General features: G+C 42.7%; 1 protein-coding gene across 2 annotated transcripts in view; it reads left to right on the top strand.

Annotated features, from left to right (window-relative positions):
• Positions 1–12,265, top strand: part of Ube3d (ubiquitin protein ligase E3D) — a 135,822-nt gene that overhangs the window by 6,097 nt on the left and 117,460 nt on the right. For both annotated transcript variants that reach the window (XM_076917261.1, XM_034484093.2), the window contains exons 2-4: positions 415–611; positions 4,279–4,369; positions 11,977–12,145. In XM_076917261.1, the coding sequence (XP_076773376.1) occupies positions 415–611; positions 4,279–4,369; positions 11,977–12,145 (457 nt within the window). The remainder of the gene's footprint in view (positions 1–414; positions 612–4,278; positions 4,370–11,976; positions 12,146–12,265) is intronic.

The raw sequence follows: 12,265 nt of genomic DNA, 5'->3' as shown, positions 1-12,265 counted from the left end.
GCACAGCCTGTGAGCTAAGAATTGGCTTCTTCTGTTGTTTGGAGGTTTGTTATTGCTTGAGATAGGTTCTCACCGTGGATCCCAGGCTGATGGGGAACTCAGGAAATATTTACTCTCTGACTTTTTACCGAAAGCTTGCTGTCATCTGTATCTCTTTATGAAAATCTTGATTATCGGCTAACAATACTTTGGTTTTCTTATTTTAATTCTGGTCTCAGAAACAAGACCTGGGGATTTCACAAGGCGATAGGCTATGCTGGATCTAACCTAGTCCCGCTTGTCTCCCGGGGTCTGTTTGTGTTTTCCTAGGACAGGGATTTTAGGGTCTCTATGCTGGGTTAAGATTTTGATCTTGTAAGCTGTGTCTTTCATTAGAGAGAAGTCATTCACTTGGCTTTTATTTTGTGTTATCAGTGAGCCAGATGAAGGAGGGATGCACCTGGACGTTTCCATAACGCCCACCTCACTTTTGATGAGAACCCCTGACGGCTGCACCGAGATCCGGCTTCCAGCAGGGGTCAGACTTGTACCTTCCTCGTGCGCCGGGCTGCAGTATATCCGTGGAGATGGTTTACACCTGCGCCTGCGTGCCCAGGCTGAATCCAGCCCAAGTGAGTAGAGGCAGCACCCCTGAAGGGCTTTGACATTCGAAAAGTTGAACTTTTCCCAGGTGAAAAGAATGGCAATGATCTGGAAGGGTCGAGAGGTTCTACGGTCTATAAGCTCTGCCAGTTATCAGCTGTGTGCCCTGAAATATATCACTTCCCTTTCTTGAACCTTCACATCTTTCTTTTAACTGTATTTTTAAGAATACGCTTTAATTTTTAGAGGATGTTTAGTCTCGTCGCAAATTTGAGCAGAAGGTACAGAGATTTCTCCCAAACCGCCCAGTTCATTTCTTTAATCATAAATGTCCGGCTCATAGATATGAAGATAAACTTATAAAGCAGTTGTATGAAACCTGGTTGGTTTTAAAGCACTGCATAGATATGTTTTCACTCAGTAGACAGGTTAGCTCCTACTAGGTGTGTGCCGTTTGATGTGGGTGCTGGAAACACAGATGCCAACAAGCCACAAAGCCTTCTGGGAATGTGGAGTGTATATCCTAGTGAGTGGGAACAACAGATGCTGACCAGATAATTAAGTTGGAAACAGCACAATGCTGTGGGCACAGTAAGCAGAGTAATGCCATGGGGAGAGACTGAGTTTAGTGAAGGCCACCCCGAGGGTGTGACAATTTGAGCAGTAGAAATTATCTCAGCCATAAAGAGACCATTCTAGATGGAACAGTACATGCAGATGACCCAGAGTTGCATGTGAGACATAATACATTGTTGTGGTTGTGAAGACCCCCATACTCGGGAGACCCTTCCTCAATCCTCCGGAATCGCGACCACCCAAAAATCACAAGAAACCATACCTGGATGCAATCAGCAGAGGTTTATTAGGGGAGGAGCCGGCGGTCAAAAACGACAAGCTCTTTAGCTCCAAGAGCAGGGTTTTTGGCCACGTGTGGTGGGATAAAGGGTCTTTTATAGCATGGGGGTGGGGGCAGGAAGGCATTTTCATGCGCTTACACATGATTGGTTGTTTTACAAATTTTGAACATAGCACTGGGAAGACCAAGGGAGGGGTAACCAAGAACAGTGGAACATTTCAGAGAATCTAGCCCAAATGATCTAGAGTCATGTGAGATCACTCTGCACACTCATTCTTCTCAAAAATGTGGTTTTCACCATGCTATTGTGTCCTATTCTGCCATTTCAGATTACTATCTTTACTTTTTCCCGCTATAGGGCTATGGCCCCACCTAGGTGGTAGCATCTTTATCTGTAGTCAGGAATGCCTTCCTGCCTTGGGCGAGGCTTGGGGAATGTAATCCAGCAAGTGTCCTTCACCTGGAATGTGAAGGCCTGAAATCTTATTTTCAGTTCCGAGTTCTGTAAGGCGGAAAAATCTACACATATTTCATAAAATGGCCTTTATAATTTTTCACTCTACAGTTGGATTGTGGTTGTATACAAACTCAAAATGCATCTGATGCAATTAGGTAGTAAATCTTTTCTTTTTTTAAACTCCCATGAATTTTTTTTTTCCTTATTCTGGCTCATTGCATTTCTTACAATGTGCTATAGACAGGGCAAACAGCACTGGAAGAAACTGTCTTGGTTCTTCGTATCAGAGAAAGGCTTTGCTTATTTCTGTTACACCTTGAAGCCTCATCGCTGAGCCATCTATAGGTAGTTCATCAGAACTATGGAAGTCTTGAGGTAGGGACAACAGGATTGTCCCAAGGAGCCTGTAAGAGATATAAAGCTATTCCCTGGCTTTGGAAAGATTGGGGGGGGGGGGGGAGGGTGGGGTCACTCATGTTTTCTTTATTTAAGAGTAATTTGCTAATTTCTGAATTAGTGAATGGCTAAAGTATGCAGAATCAATTTTAGGGAAAAGAGATGTCATGACATGCTTAAGTGACATCTGGTAAACACCTAGAATGACACCGAATCCTGCAAATCGGTACAAGGTCACTGGGATAGAAAAATAGACAAATTGCCCCCCTGACTGTACCCTGTTCTAGGCTGGAGGTGTTCTGGTGCAGATCTTTGATGTTATCTCTTTTCCTGTTAGCACAATAACCACAGCAGGAATTTTATTTGTGTTTGGAAGTTGGCAGAAGGCAGGCATAAAAGCCGCCATGTTCCCTAGGACTGATAGTAAGGACAGAGGAATGGAGACCTCCAGGGACATAGAATTTGGGTTTGTTGCCCAGTCATAGTCTGTAACTGAATTATTTTCAACATTTTCAGTTAATGAGCAACATTTAATATTTTAACTGTGGACAAAATAAATCTAGTGTTGTGTGCTGTTTTGTGTATTGTGTTTGTTTGTTGGACTATTTCTTTGTATTTTTGAAACATTTTGTTCAAATACCTGAAAAGGGAACTTTCGAAGCCTGTTCCATGGTGCATGAAAAGCTGTGTAAAGCAGATTCTTCCACCTTTGATTGCTTTAGGTCTTTTTTTGCATAATAGGTGGGGGATAAGCATTTGCCGCTTGAATGACAATCAGGTGGGTGGGGTACTGGTGTGCAGCACAATCTAAATATTCTAGGAAGTAATTTGAAATTTTTAGCATCCAGTTGTGTCTCAGGGTTTTCAAGAGTTGCCTTTTCAGCTGTAAGACCACACTTTTCAGGAGCAATCACCCTGGCACACTGTTATGAGGTTAATGTAGGTCAAGTGGTGACCTTTTGGATGCGTGATTTGACCTGGGGATACAGCCTCCACAGCAGCAGTGTTCATCCAGGATTGCGCACCTTACCCAGTGGCCAGCAGAGGGCAGTGTTCCATTGAAAACTGACTCGTTCTGAATAGCACATTGGAGGGCTCACCTAGGTCCTTTATAGATGCTCAGTATTAGAGAATAATACTGTTTATTTAACCTTGGTGCAGCAGGGATTTGGGTAGACTCTTAGAGATTAACTGCAGAGTTTTTTAATTGCCAGGACTTAAACTTTCCGGCATCTGAAAAAGCATCTTAAAGTACGTACAAAACAATACCTATTGCCTGCTTCTAATAGCTGGAACTTCATTTCTTCAATTAGGTTTTTTATAGACTAATTATACAGTGTTTTGTTTTTTTACATAAAACTTTCCTTCACTCACATATGGGACATCAGAAATGAGGGGAACAGCTATCCAATGCAGCTGTGTGGGAAATCCACATTTTCCCATGGCTCTCAGCGTCTCCCCCCTCTGTCTCACGCCCATCTCCCATAGCTCCATCAGACACCGAGTTTTGCTCTTGGGTGAGGAAACTCTTAAGAGCCTTGTGTTCCTTGGATCTGCTCCACAGAGACCCGTCTAGCCATCCATTTTGCTTGCTTGTACAGTTTAATGTGCAGGGGTGGGCATAAAGCGGTAAACATAAGAATGAGAAAGCCAGATTGAACTTAAACTTTAGCAGTCCACCTCTATGCGTTGTTAATATAGAATTTATTGTACTTATAGAATGAGAGCAGGAACTCGCTAGTATGCTACATGGTAATCTTGGGCAGCTCCTGGCTCAGGAATTCTAAGCAAAATCTGTTGTTTTTGGAAACACTTGGCACTGTTTGCTTCTGGCTGACTCATGGGATAGTTCTAATTAAGCCTATGCTTTGGAGTAAATCATAAACAGTGTGTATTGTTGGTGACTTCTTGTGCTAGCAAACGCTTTAAATATGATTTTTTTTTGTTCCATATCTCTAAGAGTTGCTGTTGTCTTGATTTCCTTCAGAACTGATTTCCGTGTTTAATCAAAGCTTGCAAGCCCAAGAATGTTGCACCTTTTATTGCCAGTCCTGTGGTGAAGTCGTGATAAAGGACAGGTAAGGAATTGGTTCATCCCTGATTAAACTGCCTGATGGTGGTTTCTGGGAGTAATTACCAAGGGAACTGCACTTAAGGAGGGCCTTAAAGTAAGAGCCAACTTAGTGTCGCTTGGAACAAAGTGAACCCTGACTCTCACCCTGATGCTGGAGTGGAATGGGAGCCTAGTCTGAGGGAGGAAGCTGGTTCTGGTGGAGGAGCCGGTACCCATCACCGAGCAGAGAGCCCAGGAGTTGATCTCTCCTGCATCCCTTTGGTTCTGATGGTGTGTGAGGGTTTCTGCAGTAAGTGAGCTTTCTACCTGTAGAAGCTGTGCAGCAGGACTTTTTATCTGAGCTAGTTCAATCAGGGCTTTTCTAAAACCCATTTCCTAGTTCCCTGCTTATTAAGATGGAGCATACAGAGCACGCATTAACCTTTTCTCAGTGCTTAGGCTAATCTTGTAACCGGCACTGGTGATGTGCAGTAATTACCCTGGAGAAGGGAAGGGCTCTTGGCTGTTTCCTTAGCATTCCCAAGTTGGCGGCGGCGGCGGCTGCTGCTGCTGCTTCTTCTTCCTCCTCTTCCTCCTCCTCCTCTTCCTCCTCTTCTTCTTTTCTCTTCCTCAAGTCAGTTTTCCAGTTTCTTGGGCATAAATGCTTCCTCTGAATTTTCAGCTTCTAGTGGCTCATGTGGAAGACGAATGAAAACATTGTTACTGTTAGCAGTATTTAAGGGAAGAATGTAGTGTTCTTTAATGGCTTTTCTAAGTTAGGTTCCTGGGACAAGCAAGTGATGCTTCCTTTCTGAAGCCTGCTCCTCCTTCAATGTCCTTGGCACTATAATACCAAACCTTTGCCTGGTAGATGTCTTCTGCTCCCCATACAGAGTCATCAGTCATTGTGGCCACTCATTGCCTTCAGAGCTGAAGTCACCTTCCTCTGCCTACTGTCTCCTCGCCTAATGACACTTAGTCAGCAGCCTTCTGCCTGCTTAGCCTTCTTCTGGTTCTGCCCTGTGCAGATGCACTCCCCCACCACCAAGTGGGTCTTTTAGAGCACAGTGCTTCTTTCTGGATGGAGTGCTGGAATCCTTTCGTACCATGGCAGCTCCCTGGCACTCGCTTCCACGACGGCAGCTCCCCAGTACTCGCTTCCATTTCAGCATTCCTTTAGCCTCTTTGCTAAGCTCACAGGTATCACATGGGCCTGGTCATGAGCGTGTGTTCCATAGCTTTGCCGACTTTTCTCAATCCTATCTTTACAGGATATCCCCAACCTGAATGTTACTCCCTTTCTGAATGCAACTCCCTTTCCTGAAGGCTACTCCACCCTCTCTTCCTCCCTGGTTAGTTACCACCGGCTAACTCAGCTGACAGAACATTCTCTTGTCTTGTGACTCATGACATAGCCAGCCTTGTCTCTCTCCTGGATTGCATTAGGTTACTTTCCTGAGGTTGCTTTGCCTGTCTGCACACACTGGGCTTGAGGAATAGGAATAGCCACAGTGACTTCCATGCCCTTCATTGCTGCTCTTTTGATTGTAAAGTATAGAAAGTCGTCAGCAGTGGCAAGACTGAGTTCCATCCACTGTTCAGTAACCCAGTGGTCTTGGAGAAGTTATGTAATCATTGCCTTCCACAATGTCCTTATTGAGAAAATGTGGCTAGCAATAGGACTTACCTCATAGTGCTGTTGATAGGGTCTGATGATTCAAGTGCTTCTAGCTGTGCCTGGTACAGGGTAAGCATTCACCATTTGCTAGTAGCTATTGCAGTAATCATCATTCTTACCAGCACCCCCCAGCATCATCATGGTGCCTAGAGAAAAAGTACATCCTTAGTGAATGTTGCTGGGTTGGATGGAGAAAAGCTAGGTGTGTTTACTTTGGCTTCCCACCAGCCTTTCTTGCTTGCCTCCTGATCTCGGCAGGGTTCCAAGTAGATGGGGTGGCACAAACACACCCTCAAGCTTTAAGGAGGTTACACACAGAGCTTCTTTTGAGTGGCTGGCGTGAGTAAGAGATAAAGGGGTCTTAAATCTACAGAAAGGAAGTTGCTCTGGATCTGCACCAGAGGCAGACCTGCTTCTGAAAGAGCTAAGAGATCTCTGTGTATTCTGGCCTTCTTTTAGCCTGTTCCAGGCTCTGGTTTAGTTCTCAGATGAAGTTTTGGAAATGTCCCATCCTGTGCTACATGCGATGATTTGGAAATGATGGCAGGAACAGTTACATTCTTGGTTGGCGCTATGACAGAAGGAAAATGCTGTTTTACTATTGCCTGGTATTTGTGCTTTGTTGGGAAAGGATGCTGCAGGGAAAGGGCCTCACTATAGTGCCTGCCTCTCTTATCCAGGACTGGGACAAGCTGTGTCTACAATTGAGAATGGGGAGGGTGTGAAAGACTTGACTGTCAGGAGGTGTGGCATTCCTCCCCACCTGAGAATGGAACATGGGTGTGAACGTCGACTTTCTCACTCAGAGGACAGAAAACCCGATTGTACCATCTTAGGTTTTTTTTTTTTTTTTTCCAAAGCATTTTAATAATTCATATTTTCCAAACAACATATGTAACAGAGTCAATTCTCAACAAGCTGTTTAATTGGTTTTATTGATTTCTTCTCCCCTTTCCAGATTATTAGTAAACTAGATGGTCTTTTATTCTTTTATTAGCAAACTAGTCAGTTATTTAGTGTAATGTCTCTTTGGGGTTGAGGACAGTGGCTCACATGTCTGTAGCAGTCAGAGGAAGATGAGGAATGCAGGTCTCCTCTCCACCCTTGCACAGCACACCTATGTATCTAACCTACATAGGTGGTTGGTAAGGACCACTTTGGTGCTTCTTGAAAAGAAAACAAGTTGAACAGTGTTTCAAGTAACCTCATGTGTGTTCTCATCAATATCAACGAATTGTATACAGCTTTCTCAGGAAGGTATATAGGATGATTGACTGCTTTTTTTGTAAACTTTTCTTTTATTATTTTTATAATGTGCATGTGTGTGTATCTATGTGAGGGTATATACAGGTGTGAGTGCAGTTGCCTCTGGAGACCAGAAGAGGCTGTCAGATCCCCTGGAGTTGGTGTTACAGGTGGCTGTATGGCATGGGTGCTCGGAGCTGGGCTCATGTCCTCTGTGACAGAGGTATGCTCTGAGCCTTTGAGCCATCTCTCAAGCTTAGGCCTTCTTCTGGTAACAAGTTACTTTCGTTTTGGTGGCATTATTTCTCTTATCTGTAAAATGAAGTTGGTTGGGTTAAAGAAACGTTTGAGAATTCCATTAGCATGAAACCCCTGATCAATGAAATTCAAGAGCTTGTGCTTTGGGCCCATGTGATTCATAAGTATCCTAGTTCAAGGCTAACACATGCTCTACTCCTTCCTTTTGAATCAGGAAGATTCTTTTTTCAAGGAAAGTACAGAACTAAGGTATGAAGACATTGAGTTGGAAAGACTCGTTAATGGCGTAATTCTCAGCACCAGGGTACCTGACCTCTGTGAATGATGGTGGCCAGGCTCATTATTCAGGGCCTTGTGTTCTCAGCCAGTTTGTTTTAGTTGCCTAATAATTAACAACACTTTTTTTTTTTTAAACAAGATAGTTTCTCAATTTATAATTCCTTTAGTCCAAATTTTCCTACAAAATTTGTCTGGATATGTGCATTTTTTAAAATTATATTCTTGTTGAGACCAAAGAGTTCATCCTATCAGGCAACAACTGATACATTTTTCTTCTTTTGTAAATAGTCTAGCAAACAGCCAGAGGTCATTGTGTTTGGATTTCGTTATACCTCCTAGAAATAGATTCGTGTTGGACTAGAATGACATCAGTAGCTAACAGATTTTTCCACCCACACTGTCTATGGCATTGTCCTGAGGTCCATGGACCAGGCCCTCCTGTCACCCACGCTGCTGATGCTCGGTGTCAACCCCAAGCTCATGGAGCACACAGAACTCTGGGAGAACAGCGGGATGAGCTTTGTGGAAACAGATGTCACAGTGTCCAATGCTTGCGGGAGTCACTTGGCAGATCAGCTCTAATTGTAGCTGAAAATAGTCTTGTGCATAAAATCACTTGTTTATAACAGGAACAAATAGATTTAAAAAATAGAGTCAATTGTAGATACATTGTGGAGCACATGCTTTGCATCTGTAACCCCTGCTCAATCCCCGTCATCCTGTTCCCCTCCCCTAAAACAGCATGTTTTATAAACTGGCCTATTAGCAATATTACATAAACTTAGGGATATGATTATGTATTACAGATTAATCGTGGTATATACAGACAAAGAGTAGAATATAAAGCTAGTTTTATAAAGCTGGTGGCCTGCCTGATAGATAATGTTACCTAAGTTTACTTAAATTCTGGTAGCCATGTTTTAAGCTCTAACATTTGATATTTTTCTTGAGCTCTTTAATACTCAGTTGTTATAATCCAGTCTGTAAGAAGCACTGTGGTATTGCCACTGATGGGAAACTGACTTCAAGGTTAAGGGAGATTTTCTTCCACACATGTCTAAGTGTCAAAACTTCACCAGTTGCTTTTATTAAAGTTATATATCACATGTCATTATTTTTCTAAAAATTTATGCTTCAAGTACATCAAAAATAAGTAGCAAACTTTAATTTATTGTAAATGTGTATTGCTTCTCACAGAATTTTAGGTCTAGGAGAAAACCTAAGTTACTACTTTTCTTATTTTCTTTCCAGCAGATTTTTGCTGTTACTTTAAATAAATAAATAAATAAAAACAATAAAGATGTGTTTTATTTCGAACACTTCTTGGGAAGGAGATGATAGCAAGATACATGCTTCAGTGTTTTTCTTTTTCTCAGTAGATTTATTTTCAGTAGAGCTGTGATTGAAACACATCTTTTGTTTTGGAAGGTTTCATTCCTCCCCCTAAAACATCAGAAAAACTTTTTTCTACTGTAAAACCCTTTTATTTTTCAACAGAGTTGTGAATTACATACTTTTTTCTGATGTCTTCTGTACATGGTTAAAGGATACACCGTCATTATTTGTTGCCATGTGGGGTTAAGTTAACTTTGAGATCTTCTGGTTTGTGTTACTGTGTATCAACTCTCCCTGGTCTTTGTGTACTTTCATTTCTCCGATCATGCATGGTTCTTTGACATTCTGTCTTTTTGCATTGCATTGAGGTTCTGTTTGGACCCTGGAGGCACAATGTTAGGAGACCGAGAATCTTAATGGAGAAGATACAGGAACCTGTGTACAGCCTCATTCCTGCTCTCCCTTCTCTTCTTAAAACACTGGGATGCTCCTACCTGTCATTAGGACCAAGTCCTATCCTTTCCAAGCAAGTAACTCCCCACAGAAGGTGTTTATTCAGCTGTTCAGCTTTTACTACTGCCTTGTGTTGCCAGGGAGGTGAATTTATTCCAAGGGAAAGAGTGGTTTTAGAGCCAGAGAGACCTGGGTGAAGACCCTTGCTTCAGTCTTCGCTTCTAATTCTGTTGGACTTGTGAAGATTATCTCATACTCTGAAGCCCCATTTCCCTCCTCTGTGACAGGAGCATTGTTCTCTTTATCTCACAAAGTGTCTTGAGCATTAAATATGGTAAGGTGCATGCAATGCTATCGAGGGTCTTCTTCAGTGCTTCTACACGTGCACACTCACAGATTACTATAGGATACATGCCTTGCTGGCCGGACAGCATCAAGAATTCCTCTCTTGCGCAGGCTCTGCTGCAGTCCACATCAGTGATGGTTCACATTCTCACTGGGGGACCCTTGTCTCCCCATGTGATATTGTTCCAGGTACAGAGCACAAGATCTGCTTCAGGTAGGCACAGTTGCTGCTTTGGCTGAGAAGTGTCTCCTACCCTAATCAGACAATGTCTCATCAAAATCCTTAATTGTGCCTTTTAAGGTTTTACCAGGGTGATAGCATTCAGGGAAGTTCAAAGCATGCATCCTTACCAGATGTGTGCAGCTCATTCATAAATCTTCCTACTAAGATGCAATTTAAATCGTGGATCTTTTTTACTGTAAGCAGTGTTGCCTAGCAATACATGTGATGCCTAGGATCATACCTGGTTTCCAGGGTAACGAAGCTAGGTGGTTATTCCAAAGGTCAGGTACTCTGGCAGCGAGGGAAAAGGCTTGTTAATCTTTGTACCCCAGGATGCAGCAGATCCAGCCAGGAGCCTCACATGTCAGACTTACTAAAATTTACTACTTCAGGAAATACTTAAGAAGTGTGTCAAACAGTAGGAATTCAGCACAAAGATAAAGAGACATAGTGCCTTCCTTTATGTTGTTTCTTCTAGTGCCCTAAATTCCTTTCATCGCCTGGGGGACTCCAGTTTTACTCCTTCAGAGGCCAGTTCAGATGTTACCTGTTCTCTAGAGTTGATAAACGGGAGTATGTCTTTAGTCCTCTCTGTCTACCTACCCTGTATTCATGGACTGGATTGGGAGTACTCTGAATCCCGTAAAACTCAGGTGTAGATTCTGTGTTTCCATGGGAATGTATGGTTGAGAAGGGAGCTGATGCTTTCTCCTCATTTTCAATGGGATCTACCCTGTCTCCCTCCCCCTCATCACTCTATTATGAGTTTTCTTACACATGCCTTCGCTTGCTGAGTGTCATCTATACTTCCTACTAGAGTACCTTCAAAAGGAAGAGACTGTATGTATGTGCTTGGGTGTCAGCTACCAGGCCAGCATATTACCTGTCTCACAGCAAGCTCTCAGAATGTATGTTGATAGAATGACCTGTAGTACCCTCCGAGGCTCTGCGGTCAGAATGATGCCAGGGGTGCCCCATTTGAGTTAGGATTCCTAGTCCCAGTTCTGTTCTGTAGAGTTACAAATTAAATGGCCTAACTCTTCCAATCTGTCATTGACATTTTTGATACTCATAGATGACTGGAAGAAAAATGGCTAATATGGCGGGAGGGGGGAAAGAGTAAAAAAAAATCAGGCTAATGGAAATGACACACTCATATATTAAATATTTTAACTCTGGTCTTCTAAATACATACTAATTTATTTGTATTTTATGAGTGAGAGAAACAGTAGGTGTGACCTTAAGCAAAATATCAAGGTTACCATTACCAGCTGATAACCTTTGTTACCAAGTCATCAAATGTATGCAGTATCTGTGGGCATCTTCTCAGGGCACAGGCCTGCATTTGTGCATGCAATATCTATGTGTGTCCTTTCAGGGCATAGGCCTGCCATGTGTACATGCAGTGTCTGTGTGTGTCTTCTCGGGGGACATGTCTCCAAGGCATGCCTGGAGTATCAGACTATGTCTTGTCAGGGTACCAAGCAGCCATACCTGCATGCAGTGTCTCGGGGTATAGGCTCTTCATGTGTACATGCAGTGTTCATGGGAAGGATGGTTACTAAGTCTCTGTCACATTAGAGTGACCGATTTATGAGCAGGGAGCAAACGGAGGCTTCTGCCTTCTTTCTGCCTGTTTACATTTTGTAGAACATTGTCTATCCCGAGCATATATTACTTTCATAATTGGAGGGAAATTGACACTGCAAGCATGTGGCTAATGAGCTTCTTTCATCTTTCATGCTGATTTAATTAAGAAAACGTTGCCTTTTGTATAGTGAAAAAAAAAAAGATGCTGTTTTCTTCTTTCCACTAGGAAGCTCCTCAGGGTGCTCCCACTGCCGAGTGAGAACTGGAACGCTCTGGTTGAAGAGTGGTGCTGTCATCCCGACCCCTTTGCTAATAAGCCTCTTCATCCACGAGAAAATGACTGTTTTCTTGGGGACTCATTTTTCTTAGTGAATTTGAGAAGTGATGTGGAGCAGGTAAGAGTTGTAATGAAGTCTTAAATTGGTAAAAAAAAAAAAAAAATCTTTTCAAAATACATGCAGACTTAAGAGGTTGATTTAGATACCAATTTCCCTGCTTTTAATTCAGGGTTTGTT

The sequence above is a fragment of the Arvicanthis niloticus genome, chromosome 21 (assembly GCF_011762505.2).
Source record: "Arvicanthis niloticus isolate mArvNil1 chromosome 21, mArvNil1.pat.X, whole genome shotgun sequence".
In the NCBI taxonomy this organism is placed as follows: domain Eukaryota; kingdom Metazoa; phylum Chordata; class Mammalia; order Rodentia; family Muridae; genus Arvicanthis; species Arvicanthis niloticus.
Note: the sequence above shows the minus strand (reverse complement) of the source record. Positions and strands in the feature narration are given on the sequence as shown.